This window comes from Erithacus rubecula, assembly GCF_903797595.1.
Source record: "Erithacus rubecula genome assembly, chromosome: 17".
Taxonomy (NCBI): domain Eukaryota; kingdom Metazoa; phylum Chordata; class Aves; order Passeriformes; family Muscicapidae; genus Erithacus; species Erithacus rubecula.
This window is the reverse complement of record NC_136669.1, coordinates 15,322,806-15,343,311: the sequence shown is the minus strand read 5'-3', so window position 1 is coordinate 15,343,311 and position 20,506 is coordinate 15,322,806. Positions and strand designations below refer to the sequence as shown.

The following is a 20,506-nucleotide window of genomic DNA, read 5'->3' as shown; positions in this document are numbered from 1 at the left end:
AATTTAAATTCTGCTCTTACCTATATGTCAGAATAATTATTCTGAGGAAAAAGTTATTTTAATTCATTGTTTGTGAAGTTCTGCTGCCGCATTTGACAAAAATGTGGAAATGCAAAATTGAGTAAAAAGAGAATTTATCATCTTTATAAGAAAAGAGGAAGTTCTGGCCAGGCAGAATACAGATGGATACATCTCAGTGTAGCTGAGGCCTTAATCATAATGAGACAATACATTGATGTAGACAGAGCTTACATTTATGAACAAAATTATTTTCAAATTGATTTCAAACTGGTGTCATTATGCTATGGTCTGAGGTGCAGCACAGATATGCTTCATTTCCTACATATTCTCCAATAGTTTATAAGTTTACTTTTAAGACTTTTCCCATGAGGCCTTATATTTAAGAAACTTCCAGTAGGTGAGTGCTGCCAGGATCATGCTCTGCTCATATTAGAGGAAAACATTTAGAAAGAAGATAAATATTTTGACCCTGATTTGGTTTCTGTTTCACCCAGAGGCTGGTTGGACATTGGAAAGGCTCCCCAGGGAATGATTAGAGCTGCAAGGCTGCTTGAGCTCCAGGAGTCTTTGGACAATGCTCTCTTTGGACAAGGCACAGGGTGGGATTGTTGCACAGGGGGTGTCTGTGCAGGGCCAGGAGTTGGACTTGATGATGGAAGTGATGTTGGAAGTGTGAGTCACTTCCAACTGAGCATATTCTGCAATTCTGTCATCATACATCCTGAAATGCAAGAATAACTTCATAAAGTTGGAATAGGATGCTGTGAATATCAGAAGCTCTTAATTTGTTTTAAGTAAAAATAACATGGATGATTTCCATGTTTTGATCACTCAAAGGATCTAGGTGCTTTCTTTAATGAAAGCCTATTTGTAAGGCGAATAGCTTTCATACCAAGGAACTAAAGCTTTGTGTTTTTAAAAGTTATTGGGAAGTTACAAGATAGAATCAGAGAATGTCTCCATTTGGAAAGGATATTTAGAGAGATGATAAGGTCAATGTCCTGTGTACGTTAAAAATATCATTTGAAAACAGATGAGTTCTGCATGTTTTCCAGTGACACTTAGGAGAGGTTGTGAGCCTTTTTTGTTTCCAATCTCATGTGTTCCAAACTAAGAATTAAGATTGCAAGTAGATTATCTGAATACAGGCTGGAATATCTAGGAGGAGATAGAAGGAAACTCAGCAGCTTTAGAAAGTTACAAGTTTTTCCTTCTGCTTATAAATGGTACAGGTGTTTTTAGTTGGGATCCTTGGAATTTGGTGACATATAAAGCTGATGGAAGAGTGAGAGGAGGAATCAACAAATTCATAGGATCCTGTGATTTTCATAGGTAATGAGCAGACATTTTATGAACAGCCTTTATTTATTATTTATGAAATGTCTTCTTGGGACAAGAGTAAAGCAGTGTCGCATTGCACAGCTGAGTGGCGTTCTTGAAGCTGCAAGACACACTGCACTTAAAAACAGTTTTGGATGGTATAACTATTGCCATCTTACCATCTTACTGTTGAAAAGAAGTTAGAACTTTGAATCTAAGAAAAAAAAAGAAGGGAATGTTACCTGGGAAGGCCTTGGCTAAATCATGTGTGGCTTCTAGTTAGAATTGTGAAGAATAAGTGACCACTACTACCAGTCTTTCAGTTCTAGAAGGATGATACTTCATTGATAACAATAAATAAAAATAGAGCTAATTCTAATACCACTTTATTATGAAATGAGATCGAACTTGATATTGAAAATCATTGCTGGGTTTTTTCCTGTAGTGCTTACATGGAAGGTTCCCAAATGCCATTTGGTTTCATAAGCACTAGGATAACAACAGCAATAAATAATCATCTTATCATACCAACTGTGAGGATGGAGTGTAAGTCAGTTTGTTGGAATTTGTCTCCATTTTTTCCAGTCAGCAGAGGTTTGTTGCTCCTGGGCTGGCACTGCAGGGTGTGAGTTATGTCAACACATGTGCTAGGCTTGAGGGCTGGCCTGTGTTGACTGCTGTTAATTTGCTAACCAGACTTCCTTTCTTTAGCTATCTATGATTAATTATTATTATCTAATATCTATGATTATTCTAGTTATTAGATTATTTTTCTAAAAGTAAGTTCTTGAATGTCTGCTCTGAAAGAGGAGGAAAGCTCCAGAAATTAAGCCGTTAGTCTTTCTGCATCCTGTGACTTCACATGTCTAATCATATACCCATTCTCATCTACATCAGTTTTATATGCCCTTACTAAGGGATGCATATTCTCTGCTGTCTTTTATTTAAATTGCTAAAAGATAAGCTATCAGACTACTTACAAGAAAAAATGTGGAAAGGATGTTATTGAGACAAATATTTACATTTGCTACTTGCAGAAAATAACTAAGACTGTTCCATTCAATTGCTCTGGCAATTAAATTGTGATTTAAGTAAAAATGGATAAGACCAACAAGCTTTTTTTAGATAGTTTGATTTTAAGTAAGAAAATAATATAATGTTAAAGATAACTGATTTTCTTTGGCTTTAAGTGGGAGTAATTGTATGTGTCAACTAAACAAAAGGAAGGGTTTTCTCTGTCAATAAAACATTTATTTTTACGTGCAGTGTGTAGCTGGAGTCTGGATTCTCATCTGTGTGCAACGGGTAATGAATTAACTTGTCTTTTTCTAGCATGGTGTCTTGTTTCTGTGGAAAATGGACCATCGGGGCAGAGTCCAGGGTCCTGCTCTGGTTAAGCTGGAGTATGGGAAATGCTTGTGTCACTGTGTCTTTCGGCCCCCTGCTCCTGGCGAGTGAGTATTTGCACTATCAGAGCTCTGCTAGACCAGGTCTTTGTCTGGTTCCACAGTCAAAAAAATCTTACCCACAAATGAACTGTTTTTAAATATATGAAAAAATGTTCTTTGCCTAACTGCTCTGTATTTCCAAGCTCTTGTCTCACTCTGGTAGCTGGCTCTGTGTCCTTTGTGCAGCAACTGAACTTCTCCACATCTCCTATATGTTGCTGTTGACTCTTCTGTCTTAGTTCTTCTAATTAGCAATACTGCTGATTGTGGAAAGCCATAAACACACTGGAAACACAATTATCATTATATTATTGTCAAAAATAATTAAAGTCAATTCTTAAACATTATTATTTCTTTAATTTCCAAGCAAGAAATAGGAAGCAGCTGCAGTAAAGGAGTTTTCCTTATTTGGGCTTTTCTGTTTCACGTCTCTGTATTTTTATATTAGTGATACCTTTTGGAAAAAAAAGGTGAAACAATGCAAATGAAAACTAATATTGAAAATTTGTTTTGTATGGTTTTGAGTTTTTCAATCAGTGTATGAAGCATCTTTATTCTCTTTGTACAGTATGCTTTTTTAAACTACTCATCCATTCTTTGAGACTGAAACTACTCTGTTATGAAAAGAATTTGGAATGAAATATCTCTCTTTGCAGGGACTTTGTACAGCTGGCAAAAGCAGCTGTGAGTGGTTATGAGAAAGCCTTGGATATGTTTAACTGGAAGAAATCTGGAACAGGACCACCTCTGAAAATGCCAGTCCAGGAAGGACTGTCTTTCTTTATCACTCTGACAGATGGTAAGAGCAAAACCACTTTTCCATTTGGCTGGGCAGTTGTTTCCTTCAAGCTTCAAAGTAGCTCAGTGCATGATAGTCTTGTTTGCATATATCTGCAACCTGGCATACATTCATATATTCAATAGGGTAGAGTATTCAGGAGTTGTGGAATGTTTGGTAAAAAGCAAATAGAATTACTGAAATCTTATTATCTTCAGGATGACCTTATTAATAAGGACACCAGAGAGACTGGGTTGGTCAGGTTCCTGAAGAAGTGAGTATGAGGAAAACAATCTCTAACACACAAGTGTAGATAAAGTCAGCTTTTGTGCAAAGCTTCAAAATAATGCATATGTTGTGGGTTCTTTCTTCTAGGCAAATTCTGCTAAAACATACCTGTTAAATCCTGAATTTTCCTTTAATTTTTTTTCTCATGCTTTGAAATGATGCTTCAGTCTTATGAAACAAAAAAAAGTGTGAGAATCTGTTTTGTCATTTTTCTCCCTCTTTTTTCTTTACTGCATTTTCCTCTTCTTGCCTTTTACTATTCCCTGTGTTTTTGTATCCCTTTTAGTCTTCTGGGTACTGGTTTGCTCTAAGCTGATTTTCTTCCCACCCCAATTATTCTTGTGATATTCTCTGTAACTTGCTCTCTCTGAACTGGAGCCAGAATGTGTGTGAGAAGTTGCATAACGGGTGTTTTTGGTAGGTGATTTGAGTAATCTTCTTGATTCAAGTGTTAACTGCTCTGAAAACATTTCTCTTATGCTGGTTCTGCAGTTCCCTTACAATTTGATTCAGTGTTTTACCAAAACTGGCACCCCTTGTTTACACCAGTCCAGCACCAGTAGAGCTTGCAGGAGTGACATGGGCCAGCTACCTGGTTGGTTTGTAGAGCAGTAGACTGTACCTTCTTTTAATGTGTGAGTATCAGCCTTTTTACTAGAAAGGTACCATTTAAATGGAAAATGGATACGGGGTGTTTCATAAGGATACAAGGAGAGAAGATTTGAGAAACTGTGCCCGTTCCATCCTTACCTTCAAACCCACTCTTGTGGTGGTCCCCATCTAGGACAGGCTCTGTGTCCTGCGGGTGCTGTCCTTGGCTTGGTTCGAGACAAGTTAGGAAGGAACATCCTGAAGGGAGCGTCTCCTCTGGAAAAAAGGCAGGTGTTGGCATGCCTTTCCCCAATCAAACGAAAGGGATTTTTTGGAGGAAAGTGAAAAACCTATTTATTACACAGACTGCACTGCATGCAGGCATGGGAACAAGAATGAATAATTTTAAATACTAAAACCTTGCTGCCAAGAATGCTGGTGGACTTCAGAGTCCTGCTTGGCTTCTCCCAAGGTCTGGAGCTGGGATGCAGCGTTCCTGCTGGGCCACAGCGTGGGGTGCCTGGTGATGGTGTGGTGTTTTCGAGCAAAGCTGAATAATTCCAGAAGAAGAAACCATGATTCTGGGAAAAACTTCTTGCCTCTGCTAACAAAAAGAAGCTAGCTAAAACCAAAAGAATTTAACTCTCCTTCTCTCTCCTGAGAAGGACCCAGGGGAGTGTGTCTTTGAACACAAGCTGCTGAAAGAATTCCCCTGGCTTCCCCCCTTCTCCTGGACCTAGCTTGAAGCTACAGGACCCCTGTCTGGGCTTAAAGCAGATGATAAGGGATGCAGTATCATAAAGTCAGCCCAAGACAACCTCCTTGTCACATTTCTCAAATGTCAGTCAAATGATGCTGAGGGTTCCTTGTGAGCATATGTATTTTGGACTCAATCCTTAATCTAGTTAATGATCTGCTGTTACTCCCAAATGTTCTGAGAAGGATTTGGGGGTGCTGGTGAATGAGAGCTGGATATGCCCCATCTATGTGTGCTGGCACCAAGAAACTCCCTGTGTGCTGGGCTGATGCCATAGTAAGGGCAGCAGGGGAGGGGAGCATTTTGCGCCTCTGCCCTACTCCGATGAGAACCTATGTGCAGAGCTGCCTCCAACGCTAGGGTTCTCAACACAGGGATGACATGGAGCTATTAGAATGAGTCCAGAGGAGGCCATGGAGGTGCTTCATGGACTGGGGCCCCTCTGCTCTGGAGCCAGGCTGGGAAAACTGGGAGTCTTCCCCTGAAGAAGAAAAGGCTCCATAGAGACCTTAGAGCTCCTTCCAGGGCCTAAAGGGCCTCCAGGAGAGCTGGAGAGAGACTTTGGGGGGCCTGGAGAGACAGAGCAAGGGGGAATGGCTTCCCACTGTCAGAGGGAGAGTTAGATGGGATATTGGGAAGGAATTGTTCCCTGAGAAAGTGGGCAGGCCCTGGCACAGGGTGCCCAGAGCAGCTGTGGCTGCCCCTGGATCCCTGGCAGTATGCAAGGCCAGATTTGACGGGGCTTGGAGCAACCTGATCTAATGGGAGATGTCCCTGCCCATGGCAAGAGGGTTAGAAAGAGATTAGTTTTGAAAGTCCCTTCAAACTCAAACTGAAGGGCTTTATTTCAGGGATAAAATAAAGCAATAGGACAGGATTTTTTTTGTATAGCTGCAATGTAGGGGATGGTAATATATTTGCAAGAGTTTTGGAAATTTAAATGTTAGTTTTAATCAAATCGTATCTCTTAGGCACAACATTTTAGTGTGGATCCTGTTCATTCTTACACACTTGTGTTTTCTTCTTAAGCTTTTGGTGGAAGATGCTATTGAATTTATAAAATTTTTTGATTTGCAGTGGTGTAAAATGTCACCCTTATAAAGTACTGTGATTTGCTAAGAAGCTATGTAGATGTGGCTTGAGATCTGTCAGATTTTGATGACATTGGTTTGGGTGATTTTTGTAATATCACCTGCAAAGAACTGTACTGCTTGTAGGGGGTTTCATTGCCTAAACCTGTGCATGCCATGGACCAAGGTCAATTGTATGAGATTCAATGAGGGCAAAATGCCATGTGCTGCACTTGTGTGGCAACAGCCCCATGGAGTGCTTCAGGCTTGGGGAAGAGTGGCTGGAAAGTGCCCAGCAGGAATGGCTGTGGGGGTGCTGGTGACAGCAGCTGAACCTGAGCCCAGGTGTGCCCAAGTGGGCAAGAAGGTCAATGTTACCGGGCCTGGATCAGCCATAGAGTGGCCACAGGCCCAGCACAGAGACCATCCCCTCTGCTGGATGCTGCTGAGGCACCTTGATTCTGGCCCCTCATGACAAGAAACACCTTAAGGGGCTGGAGTGTGTTCAGAGAAGGGAAGAGAGCTGGGGAAGGCTCGAGAGGGCAAGTCTGATGAGGAGAGCTGAGAGAGCTGGAGAGGCTCAGCCTGGAGAAAAGAAGGTTCATGGGGAACCTTCTGGCTCTGCACAACTCCCTGACGGGGGGGGGGGGGGGGGGGGGGGGCAGCTGGGGGGGTTTGGGCTCTCCTCCCAGGAAACAAGGAACAGGACAAGGGGAAACAGCCTCAAGTTGTGCCAGGGGAGGGCATACTGGATATCAGGAGGAATTTCTTCACATAAAGGGTTGTTAAACATTGGAATGGGTTGCCCAGGGCAGTGGCAGAGTCATCATCCCAGGAGGTGTTAAAAAATGACTAGATGTGGCACTTCATTATATGGTTTAGTGGGTGTGGTGGTACTTGATCAAAGGTTGCACTTGATGATTTTGGAGGCCTTTTCCAACCTTAATGATTCTGTGATTCTATGATTTATAGAGTAGTACAGCTTCATGACATTTTAATGGCTTTTAAAATGTTGATAGGTGCACTAGTTGCTGTTGTCAATATTTTTAGAAAAACACTGTCCCATTTGCCAGTCAAATTATGGATTAAAACTGATTTGGTGTGTGGTGCAGTGCTTTCTAAAAATGAAGAACTTCAGGTCCATAGTTTTCTGTCATTGAAGCTCTGCTGTAAATTGAACCAATTCTTAGCTGCCATTCTTTCACAGATTTTTTTTCTAAGACTGAAGATTTTAGAAGCTAACATTCATACAGAAAGTTTACTTGCAGTTTAAAATTATTTGAAGTATTCCCCTTTGGATTTTCTAAATGGGGAAAAATATGCCTTGGTTCTGTTGCTCTGGTCAGCTATTGTAGATTCTGTCCTGAGACGAGCTAGAAAATTAAAGATTTCTTTTTTGTTATTTTTAACTTTTCAGCACTTGAGGAATGTTGTATTGAAGTAGAAAGCATCAAGTTTGGCTTTTGTAGCTGTCGACTAAAATTTGTACTTTGTTTATTTGTGCTACAGGTTCTGTGCACTATGTAAATGAGAAAGGGAAGACAAGGCAGATATTGTCCACAGACAGTCTGGTCCAAAAGCTCCTGTTGCTGGAGGAAAGAGATGTTTTACTTGTAATAACAGAGAATCTGCAATTGTCCTTACATGCAGTTTCTCCCGAGGGAGAGGCAGAAGAACTCATGAAGGTAAGAGTCATACTACAGGGTGAAGTTGCAATATTTATTCTTTATAAGTTTTGGTTTGTTGTTTGTTTTTTTTGGTTGGTTTTTGTTTCTTTTTTTTTGGGGGGGGGGGTTTGTTTGTTTGTTTGTTTTGTTCTTTGATTATCACTGTTTTGCTTTCAAATGAATCAGCTCTATTTGTTTCTCAGATAATATGGTGATGAGGAAGCAAAAATAGCTTATGTAAAAGTGGAAAGAGTGATGTGTTACTGAACTTGTAAAGATGCTTTTCATCTAGTCTTCCTGTTTTTTCATAGTTTTTTTTTCATTTTGACCCTATATTAATTCTTTTGCATTTACTTTCAGTTTCTTAGTGAATTAGAGAAAGATTGGAAATTACGGCTGTCCTTTGCAGAGCTGGGCAGTGCTTAGCACCATGTAGGTGCAGCTAAGTTATTCTATACCACCTATATCATCACTGGTTTTGGGGAGAAAACACCAGAAATGGGCACCATTCTGCCTTGTTCTTTTTCATGGGAAGATTGTCAGCATCAGCCCTGCAGTTGTCTTCTGCCCCTGCCATCCACCCTCTCCCATTTTCTCTGAGACGCAGCTATGGGACACAGTGCTGAAAGGAAAGTAGCAGAACGCACAACTGATGTGTGCTGGATGACAGCATGAGTAGGGAGGCTGCGGGCAGGGGACAAGGGAGGCTCCTAGTCCCTCCAAAGGGAGCCCAGCTGAGTCCATTCCAGCTAAGTCAAGCCAAAAGGAATGCAGCAGAATTGCAGGGGAGTGGCAGCAACCACTAGGATCAACCTCCAGTGTGATGGAGCAGTAGAAGCAATAGTGCAGTCCCAGTGGGGCTGCAGTGCAACCCTGTCACTGTAAGGCTAGGAGCACCGAAACAGTACAGCAACACAGACTTCCTCAGAATGCAGAAGAAGAAGAAACAATTTATTGAAGAATTTGACAAATTAGTTCAAACATGAGCAAACAGTTCAAATACGAACAGATGAATATTCATTTTCTGCTTGTAGAGTGATCATGTGATTGGTGATCGGTATGTTGTTCGGCGTTTGAAAGTTGTGCATTGGCCACATTCTGTTTCTGGTCTCGCAGGTCAGGGCAAACACACCTTGCAGGTAACCAGCAAAGACCTTCACTTGGGGCAGGCATACCTCATCTGAAGCCTGTAACGAGGTTACAATGATTTACAATAACAGGATTATTTGAATCTTGTGGCACTGTCAGGTGATTGATGACGCTGGGAGTAGAGTAGAAGGCAGTCCCACCCCTGCCAGAGCAGAGGAGAGCGGGCGGGCCGAGCTCAGATATCAGCAATAAGGGAGGGGGCGGTGCCACCCTCTTATCTGCAGCGGGTGGCGCTTGCAGCCCCTCCTCGACAGGTGCAGAGGAAGGCGCTTGTGGTCCCGCCCTGGTGGGCAGGCTCACACCCGCCATGGACCTGGCTGCTTCGGGCTGCCCTCTATAGGCAGCCGCTAATGTGGCGTGCACCATGGCTACTGGCCGCCCCGCCACCGCGGCTGCCACATGAGCCTCCGCCACCGCCCGGACGGCGGCGTCCATAGGGAGCAGCAGGACATGTGCAGCCCCTGCAGGCAGCAGCAGAAGAGCAGTGGGAGCGACTGCTGCAGTGACGTCGGCAGGCGGCCGGCCCCGCGCGGGCAGTCTGAATTCAGACGCCTGCAGGGGAGCGATCACCCCCTGAGGCAATGGGGGGCGCGATTGGCACTGCTGCCGCAGCCGGCCACCCCATCGCCGCTGGTGAGGGACACACTGACTCAATACAATCTCCCGGGAAAGGGTACATGGACGGAACATATTCCCCAGGCGAAGGACGCGGTGCATGTGGGGTCCCTGGGCTCAGTGGATTTCAACGGGAAGCTACAGAGCAAAGGACTCCAGAACAATCCATGCTTACCGAAACATTTCTCCATGTTGAGAGTACAGTTTCCTGTTTCTTAGATGGTTGGCTTCCTATGTTTAAAGAGAGCTCTTTTCCTCCTGGCAACTAAGGAGGACAGAAAACACAGTACCTCTCTTCGACGAGGGAGGAGACAGTCCAACATATTCAGTGGACCTCCTGTCCCACTGTAGCCTGGGGGGAGGGAGGGCTGCGGCTTCCCACATGGCTCTGACTCTGGCCCATTCGTCACGGCGCTGGTTCTGGTCCCAGGTTCCGCTGTCCCCTTCTGAGTTGCGCAGTCTGCTCATGGTTCAGCTCTGGCCGAAATTAACTTAGCTCGGGCTGTAGCCCTGGTTCTGACAGACCTCAGAGGATCCGTCCCGGTTTCGGCAGACTGCAAGGGCCAGATGTATCCCGGTGCTATGCACCTCGGTGATCGCTCGAGTGCGATCTCGGTGGAACCTCCAAATGTCGCTGTAGGGCTAGGAGCGGCAAAAGAATACAGCGGCGAAAGAATACAGCAACACAGGCTTCCTCAGAAGGCAGAAGAAGCAGCAGCAATTTACTGAAGAATTAGACACTTTTTATTATAGACTGGATCGCAGAACCAAGGATAGAATCAAGCTCATTGGTCCAAGGAAGGCAACACCTCTTGTAAACATGCTTTTACCAAAATATCACGTTTCCCACGTACTCTCCTGTGCACAACAGCAGGTGCTCGCTTTGTTATTAATTCTTTCTTTTCTTTTTTCCTTCGAGTAGCTTGGGGAAAATTCACCCTGCTCTTTTTCCCTGACTCAGGTTAGCGTCCACATGCCCCGTCTTAGATAACCCAGCTTTCGGGGGGGAGGGAGGGGGGGGCGGGGGTCTGGTTTGCCATTGTTTTTTATGGTCTTGGCCTGGGGGGGCAGGAAGTCTCTTGCCTTTATAAAGGTGTGCAGGATCCTGAAGAAGTTACATGGACATAACCTGTGGGGAGCATCTACCATTTTGGTTTTGGTCTCAGCAGCCACATAAAACTAATCTTCTGTGGCTAAAAACACCTTCTAGTTTTGGATTTTTTTTAAATTGACATTGCTGTTGTTACTGCACTTCTTATTCCATTGTGTTTTGCTTTCAGTAAATTACCTCAATCCATAGTCTCTGCCTGTGTCCCTCCCTTACAGTAAGGGGCAAGAGAAGGGCCGCGGTGTACTTGGAGTTTAATTTTTTGCTGGTGTTAAACCACCACGTTTAATTGGTGCCCAAGGTAAGGCTCAAGAGGACTGAGAACTTTGATCTAAGCATTTGTGTTTTAGGTAGAGAGCTCCCTGGTTCCAGTGTTGCTTGGTCTGTTCATGTGGGTGTGATGCCTAACCCTGTATATACTCCTGTATATGCACTGTGTATCCACCACAGTGATCTGTTTCAAAGCAGGGAGAAGGATCAAGATTGCTGTACCCTGTGATACCAGTTTATGGCATGATAACATCAAAGGCAACGGGGGTCATTTCTGATGTGTATTCAGTGTTGTTCTGTTCTGGCCTTGGCTCCTACTTCTGAGGATTTGTTAATAATCATACACAACCTGTGAGGGAAGAGGAAAGGATGATTTTTCTGATCCTTTTATCCTCTTCTCCTCCTTCAGGTCTGCTAAAACAGCTTTTGAGAATTTTGAATTCTCTTTGGGAGTTAAGGGAAACATACCCTCATTGATATGTCTATTGTGTCTCCTCTGTCCAGTGTACACCCTGTTAAGATTTAAGACAGGGATTTTTAGGGAAGTTGTCCAGAGACATGTCCCAGGATGAATAATCATTAGTGGTGTGGCATATAGAAGAAAATGGGCCAGCTTTGGAAAGAGTATTCTACTCCTGGTTCAGAAGTTCACCCCTGAACAACTACAGGGCCCTGATAAAGTGTTTGAAGGAAAATTCCTGTGGCAGTTCCAGAGAAGTATAAAATTATGGAACATGCGGGACCCTGGCTATAATTTACTGGACACTGCTTGTTTCTATACAGCACCCTCAGAGGAGGAGGAAAGCAGAGCAACAGGCACTATGGACATAGAAACTGCAGCTTCCCCACAAGAACAACCTGTGCTCAGAGCAGTTGCCAGTATTCAGAAGAAGAAATCCAAGAGCAAATCCATTCAGCAGTGAGTGATGAAGAGGAAGCAAGACCCTCACAACAGGAGGAAGAGGCAGGGCCAGAGATAATCACCTGAACCCTATCCCTGAGTGAGCTGCAAGACATGCAAAAAGATTTCAGCCTCCAGTCAGGTGAGCCCCTGATGACATGGGTGCTCCAATGCTGAGCTATCGCCCATGGTGTGAAATTAGATGGTAGTGACATTTGGCAACTGGGATCCACGTCCTGGGATGCACATATTGACCAGGGAATTGGGAAAAGACCAGGAACTCAGCCTCTGGATGGAACTCCTGTCAAATGTGAAGGGAAAGGTTTTTTTTGAAAGATGACCTTTTAGGTCACTGAGACAAGTGGAGCACTGTGGAGTAAGATATCTGGTACCTGAGAGAATTAGCTCTGCTGGAAATAATATTTTCAAATAACAAGCAATTCTCTACTAATCCAGACAACATCTAGTGTACGCAAAACATGGCAGAAATTCCTACAGAGTATGGCGGTGTCATATGCCACCTCATTGGGAGTGATGTCTTGGAAGGAAGGAGAGCAAAATATGAACTATTTGGTTTCCATACCCCAGATGTATGAAGAAGCTATCTTCGCCCTGTTACAGGCCTGTGTCTCTTCAGTGGAAAGACTGACTGAAGATATCCAGAAATTAAAAGAGGAAATGTATCACACCCTGCCTTATGCTATTACAAAATGCTGCTTGTGGGTAGACCCCAAACCTTCACTTTCCTAAGATGCTTTTTTCTTTTTATCCAAGACAGAAAAAGGCTGGACACTTGTGTATTACAAGAGTGTCCACTTCTTATTGGTCATTATTTATGTTTGACTAGAAGTAAGATCTGGAATTTCACATTTGAAAGGAATCTTTATTAAATTCTAGAAGTTCTAGAGTAAAATACTGCTCTTTTTTCTACTTAATTAACCCACTGCAAGGTTTCTTTTATTAAATTTATACATTACAGTCTTGATGCATTCTGTGGTGGTCACTGTCTGAATCATCTGGATTCACTGTCTGAATATGTCTGTCTGAATTGACAGATCTAGTTATTTTCATATTTTTACTTTATAGCCAAACTGTGCAGTTCAGATGCTTAGTATCCTTCAGAGTGTTCCTCCTACCTTCTGTAAATGTATTTATTTGCTTATGGTTAACAGGTGAAGTTGAGTGGGAAGACTGGTCATTCTGCAGACATTATTTTAATAGACCGTAGCCTGGTTATTACAGCACTAGGTGAGGCAGTCATCAGGTAAGAATGAAAGTTGTTCTGGCTGCCCTTGAGAAGGGCCACCTAAAAGTTACAATCTGCAATGAACTGAATGTTTTGCTGAAATGTTGGTAGGGGTTTTTTACCAGTAATGAAAAACTCCCAATATTTCCTAATTTTGTTTGTCAAAATAAGTAGAGAAATTATTTTCTTTTTTTACTCAAGGACAAAAACTAATTTGGTGTGGCTCACTTTCTCTCTAGGTATTTTATTTTGTTAGGCAGTGCTACCTACTCTGTTCCTTCCTTGACTGCTGTTACTGATTTCTTCTGAAAATTAATCCAATTCGGGGTTTTGCATGAAAATATAGTCCCTTTGCTGTTCTTGCCAATGTTACTGTGATCCTTAGAATACTCGTAGCATCAGCAACCAGCAAAAGTGCTTACTTTTCAGGACATTTCTTTTGCTGTAATATAAGACAAGTATTTCAATTACTTCTGTACCTATTAATTTAAAGTATGTTGCTTTGCCATGCTGTTATGTTACTGTGTTCTGTAGTTTTATCTTTTTTTGCTGTCTTTTCTTCCTTTTCTTTACTGTGACCTGCTCTACCTGTTCTTCCTTCCTTTTGGGAAGGTGGAGTGTTACATTAATATCAGTATTTCCCTTTATTAAGCCTCTGTCCACTACTATTAGACAGAATCTTCTGTTAGTTTTGTGAGAATGCAATAAAGACCAAGTATCAAGAAGGAATAGTTTAATGGCAATATTTAGTTCTAGAAAATAAATCTGGAATTCAAAGGACTATATTCAGGAATAGACAGGAGGAAGCATAATTAGGAGGAAGAAAGTTGTAACTAGCCCTCACTTTTTTTTTTTTTTTTTTTTTTTTTAAAGCTGTGCTTGCTTCTGACTTCTTTCTTCATAGGAGGATAAAAAGTCAAAGGAAAAGGAAGGAGGCTGTTAAGAACTTCACACTTCAGGGGCAGCTGCTGGCAATTTAATTTTAAAAATTAGATTATCTAGGTATTGAGGAAATAGTAAACTAACGCCATGTACAGCATCCTATTGACTGTATTTGGCAAGACACCTGGAAAGAAAAGCATTGTTAACACTCTTGTTTTGTGTGTCTTAGGTTCTGGGATTTGGATCGAGATGAGAATTATGTGCTTTCCCTAGATGTGCAATTTGGCTTTGAGGGGGGAGAATGTATTAACTGTGTGTCTTACTGCAGTGCTAAAGGTGAGAAATAACATGGCAACTGTGATCTCTGGTCCTAAATCTTATCAAACTTCAGCCTTCCGTGCCCTGTAATAATTTCAGTATGTTTGTCTTATGACTGAGATAGTATATGATGTTGAAGATTTTAGTTTGGGTAGGAAATGTGCCTGGAAAGGTGCAGGGAAGGAATTCAATACTCAGCTGCACTTGCACTCATTGGAGTCAGGTCATGGTACAAGAACTGGATTCCCTTTGACACAAATACCCCTGGAGTACACCTAATGCGCTCCAACATGTTTTGGGCATTCAATCTACAAGCCTGCACTGCAGCTAATGTAAAATAGAGCTTAGTGGCATGTATCATGTGTTTTCCAGGTCCTTACAACAGATGCTTTCTGCAGAGCTGCTCCGGGGCACCACCTTGTTAGCTAGCGCAGGCACAGCTGATGTCTGCTGCAGTAGTTTTCAGTGGTTGGTTGTCCAAAGTGACTACAAAACTAGCTATTTGAAAATAAACACAAGTCATAGGAGGAATGGCTGAGGTCACTTTTTGAACAGGTTTTTTTCATCCTGGAGGAGACTGGGAGAAGCATCCATGGGGCACCTTCCTAATGGGGGGTTTTTGTGAGCAGTGACAGGACCCAAGCAAACAGCCATAGCTGTGTCCAGCCAGGAGAGGGTTAGAATGGATATCAGAAAAAGTTTCTCCCCCTCAGAGGGTGGTTGGGCGCTGAACAGGCTCCCTAGGGAAGTGCAGATAACTCCAAGGCAACACTCTCAGGCACATGTTGGGATTCCTGGGACTATCCTGTGCAGGGCCAGAAGCTGAACTGGATGACCCTTGGGGTCTCTTCCAGCTCAGGATATTCAATAGTTCTATATTCTAAGGAAAAGTTAAAATGAAGTGATTGTCTGATGCATTTTTAAAATGCTAGCTTAGAAGATGTACCTTGCTACGTGGAACTTCTCCCATTGTTTTTCCAGAAAAATTCTCCCATATAAGACTAGGATGTTGGTTTGCAGCGAGGCGAGAAATGCTGCTGCTGGAAAGTGGTTTCTCAGTACCCAAGAACCAGAATTTGCTGTGTGTTATATTGTGTGACGTAGATTTGTTTTTATGAAGTCCAAGATGAAATACCTGAAATGTTTGTGAATGGCAGGTATCTTGGCAGCTGGAACTAGCAAGGGGAAAATAGCAATGTGGAAGAAAGATCAGACCACATGCGCTTCAGAGGGCAAGGAGAAGTGGAAGTTCCAGGCATCTACAGAACTTGAAGGAAATGTCACTCAGATAAAGGTAAGAAAGGAAAGAGCCTCCTTGAATATTAGTGGGACTTCACAAACCTTAGATGAATAGACCATCTTCGTGAAAGAGATGACCATGATCTCTATCATATGGATATGTGTTTCAGCAGAGGCTGGTTCTCCTTCAGAAGTAGGAGGAAAACCCCTAAGAATCAAGTAACTTTTAGAATGGAACTGGACAGAAATACTCCATTTGTAGCTAGTCTCTTCATCATATGGTTCACTGGCAAAACCTTTGTATTCAGCTCCTTGAAATTATTTTCTGGAAAAAAAAAATGGAATAATTTTGACAGGAATAATTGACAGGAATGTCAATTTTACATAAATTTATTTAAAAAACAAGAAAATATGACTAAATGCATGATTTTATTAAGTTTTTTTTTGTGTTTGTCACTTTCTCAATGTAAAGTTTAATCTCACTAGTAGTTGTAAAAATAAAATATATATTTACAAACAAATAATCTTTGGGAAAATGTGCTATCCTGCAAGGAATACTATATATTTTAACATATTGTCTGTTAATGTCAGGGTGGAGCATTTTTATTTATTTGTAATATTTTCATTTGTCACAATGAGGTTAAACACGGTCATTCTATGCCTAATAGCATTTTGATACACCCAGAAGAGAAATGCTGAGGGTAACAACCATAAATTTAAATTTTAAGTTTTATATTAGTGAACAGCTTTTTTTTCCACCAGCATTCTGCTAAAAAGCAAAGCTTATGCTTTAGGTTCTCCAACATCTTTGATTGTTGTATATTGTATATTATTAAGGTTTTTGCAATTTTTAAGTGTTTCTGTAAACTTTGCATAATTCTGTTTCTGTGCTTCTTATGTGAGAACAATCTCCATTATTCTTTATAAGGAAATAAAATCAAATATATCTGGTGACTTTCAAGAGAAAGTAATTTTATATTTGCAATTACTCTGTTTTCTCATAAGAGTGGAAAGTATTTAAAAAGCAATGGTATTTGCTTGCTCTGTGTTGGTATAGAGTGAGGGTCTGTAACACCGTCCTACTTATAAAGTTAAAACAGAAGTGCTGTCAAAATGGAGAAGCCAAGTTTTTTATTAACAAGCTTCAGTAACAAAAGGTCCAGGGTATAGGAAATAATGTGTGCCACAATTATCTCATACGTTTGCTAATATAGGTGATTGTGTCAGCTTTCCCATTCAAGCCTTTTCAGATAACAGGATATGGAGCATTGTTCAGAAGTAGCACATCCCCTGTAGCTTCCATAACTACACCAAAGGGGAAATTGGTCACTGGGTTGGGGGTTTTTTTGTTGTTGTTTTTTGTTTGTTCTATTTCATATATGTTTTTTCTGGTAAAGAACTGTTACTCATTTTCCCATATTTTTTCCTGGAAGCCCTGTATTTTTGAAGTTATAATCATTTGGAGGGAGGGGGCCACCTTTCCATTCTGGGAAGGTTCTCACCTTCCTTGGCAGACATGTCTTTTAAACGAGGACATTAATTGGTGACCAGTGTGGGGCCCAAGGGCATTGAGAGGAAAGGGTGTAAAGAGAAGAATAATTCTTGAGTAACTCATTTGTGTACTGGATATAGAAACCTTGTTAGGCAGCACCAAGTGGTCTAGCATACCCTGGTTTGGTTGACATATGATTTTTGGTTTGGATGGCATATGTTTTTCCTGTTTACAAGTCATTATTTGAACATGGGTCCTATGACTAAGGCCATTGTGGCTCTTACCGTGTTTGTAGAGTGGGTCAATAAGGTGAGGAATTCAATGCTGCTTCTGGAATGTGGGCACAAGGCTGTATAGTTATCACAGATGAAGTTTGTATTTTTGGGGTTTCCTTAATAATGCTAGTTATTGTGAGGAAGCAACACAGGAGAGTTTTCTCCCAGGCCTTTACCCACTTTGGGCCTACAACAACAGCTTCTGAAGAGCTGAAATTTCCCTGAGAAGTTAAAAGAGATCAGGTACTTTTTGATGGTTTTTTTTTCAGTGAGGTCCATTGACCATTCAGAGACAGGGTGAGGTTACCTAGTGTAGCTCCCCCAAAACTTGGCACAGAGGTCTGGGACAGTGCCCAGCAGAACCACCTGCAGTCAGAGGGAAAGGTGGATAGCGCAGTAGTGGAACAAACAGATGGTACAAATGTCCAGGTTGCAGCTAAACCACAAGGGCAGCCACAGCCAACAGCAGCAGTCGCCCCTTTGCAAAAAGAGGCAGGATAAAACCAATTCTGTGTGCCCAGCTAATGATGGTGAGGAACCAGGGCCCTCACAACCAGCAGAGGAGCCGAAGCCTGAGATCATCACTGAGTCCCTGCTGTTTGACAGTCTCTGTAGCTTGTGAAAAGACATTATATGATGGTGAGTAAGGCTTTTTTGGCTTGATTGATTCAAGTTTGGGACCTTACAGGTACAGACATGCAAACTTGATAGTACCCAAGCAAGGCCTTTGGGATCCTTGGCCCAGGCTGTGGCCATTGAGCAGGCATTTGTGAGGGAGCCAGGAGTGGCTTCTAGCAAGTGTAAGAGAGGTTTGTTTACAGAGATGGACTGCAGGAGCACCATCATAAAAAGCTGTGGAAGACCATGGAGGAAGGATGCCTAAGAGAATGCCTAAGAGAAATGGCAGTGTTGGAGGTACTTTGTGGATGGAATGGACAACATGATACAAAGTCATGTGCACAGTGCAAATGTGGTGGAATGTTGCACATCAGGGGCCATCTGAATACTCCAGTTTAATGGCAAACATGCATCTCAGGGGCAACCAAGGGACAATGGGCTCTGTAGCAAGCAAACTTAGGAATTATGAGAGCAGAGTCCAAGGCCTACAGACACACATCTCTGCTGTAGAGACATTGGTTGAGAATCTCAGGGATGATAATAAAAAACTCAGGGAGAGATGTTTACCTGTGGTGCCAGTGCAAACCAGAGCCCTTGAAGTCAGAGCCAGATGTCCCCCAGACAGAGAGAGGGGGTATACCCCACAAATTGACTTAGGATATTTCCTACTCAGCCACGGAGATGTGAGACGGTGAGACAGGAAACCAACTTGTGTCCTGGCAGCTTGTACACAAGAGCTGAAGGAGAAAGGAAAAGCGAAGTCAGTGAGAGTGAATGCGAGTTTCCCATGGGCAAGGATCTGACCCACTGGGAGGTACCTCCCATATGTATTCACGAGAACCAGTATTAGAGGGGTCCTGCCTCTAGCCAGGTAGGGGCACCGAGGGATGACCATGTCTACTGGAACCATGTGGATCCGATGACCTGGCATGTCAAACTCATAAGAATACAAGGCTTTAGTTGACACTGGTGCTCAGTACCACCAGGGTATGTGGGGTCAGAAACAGTCTCTGTTTCTGGGGTGATGGGATTCTCAAGAGCTGAGGGTGTTGGAAGCTGAAGTGAGCTTGACTGGTAAGGACTGGCAGAAGCACCCCATTTAACTGGCTCAGGTGCCCCATGTATTCTGGGCATTGCCTATGAACGGATACTTCAAAGATCCAAGAGGACATTGATGGGCTTTTGGAATTGCTGCTGTGGACACAGAAAGATTTAAGCAGCTAAACAGCTTGCCTGGACTCTCTGAAAATCCTTCCATGTTTAGGACTTTTGAAGGTAGAAAAACAGCAAGTACGAATTGCCACCTCAACAGTGCATCATTGGCAATACCAAACAAATCAAGATGCCATGACTCCCATTCACAAGATGATCCAAGAGTTGGAGAGCCAAGGAGTATTCAGCAAGGCCCACTTGCCCTTTGTCCCCATTTGGCCTGTGTGTAAGTCTGATGGGGAATGAAGATGGACAGTGGACTATGTGGCTTGAATGAAGTTACACCCCCGCTGAGTGCTGCTGTGCTGGTCATGCTGAAACTCCAGTATGAGCTGGAGTCCAAGGCAGCAAAGTGTTGTGCTGCCATTGACATTGCCAATGCATTTCTCTCCATTCCTCTGGCAGCAGAGTGCAGACCTCAGTCTGCTTGCACCTGGACGGGGGTGCAGTACACCTGGAACTGACTGCCCCAGGGGTGGAAGCACAGTCCTACCATCTGTCATGGACTGATCCAGACTGCACTGGAGAAGGATGAGACTCCTGAACATCTGCAATACGTTGATGATATCATCATGTGGGGGAACAAGGCAGTAGAAATCTTTGAGAAAAGAGAAAAGATCATCCAGATTCTTCAGAAAGCTGGTTTTGTCATCCAAAAGAGGAAGGTCAAGGGACCAGCCCGAGAGATCCAGTTCCTGGGAGTGATGTGGCAAGACCGATGGTGCCAGATACCCGCCATGCTCATCAACAAGATCACTGCAATGTCTCTGCTGACCAGCAAGAAGGAAACACAAGCTTTCTGAGGTGCCATGGGTTTCTGCAGAATTCACATTCCCAGGTACAGTCAGTTTGTGAGCCCTCTTTACCTGGTAATCTGCAGGAAGAACAATTTCCCCTGGGGCCCTGAACAGCAGCATGCCTTTGCCCAGATCTAGCAGGGGACTGGTCATGTAGTAGCTCTTGTCTCAGTCAGGACAGGACCAAAGGTGAAGAATGTGCTCTACTCTGCAGCCGGTCTTTTCTGGAGCTTCTGTCAGAAGGTGCCTGGGGAGATTTGGCCAGCTACTGGGATTCTGGAGCCCACGTTATAGGGGCCTGAAGCCAGCTATGCCCCAAGAGGGGAGATCCTGGCAGCCTATGAAGGAGTTCATGCTGCCTGAGAGGTGGTTGGCACAGAAGCACAACTTCTGTCACCACGTCTGCCAGTGCTGAGGTGGATGTTTAAAGGAAAGGCTCCCTCT

At 43.0% G+C, this 20,506-nt stretch overlaps 1 protein-coding gene across 8 annotated transcripts in view; it reads left to right on the top strand.

Moving 5' to 3' along the window:
* The window catches only part of IFT140 (intraflagellar transport 140), a 91,637-nt gene that overhangs the window by 11,923 nt on the left and 59,208 nt on the right, over nt 1-20,506 (top strand). For all 8 annotated transcript variants that reach the window (XM_079321025.1, XM_079321030.1, XM_079321029.1 and 5 more), the window contains 6 exons: nt 2,674-2,795; nt 3,446-3,588; nt 7,783-7,958; nt 13,156-13,247; nt 14,341-14,447; nt 15,587-15,723. In XM_079321025.1, the coding sequence (XP_079177151.1) occupies nt 2,674-2,795; nt 3,446-3,588; nt 7,783-7,958; nt 13,156-13,247; nt 14,341-14,447; nt 15,587-15,723 (777 nt within the window). The remainder of the gene's footprint in view (nt 1-2,673; nt 2,796-3,445; nt 3,589-7,782; nt 7,959-13,155; nt 13,248-14,340; nt 14,448-15,586; nt 15,724-20,506) is intronic.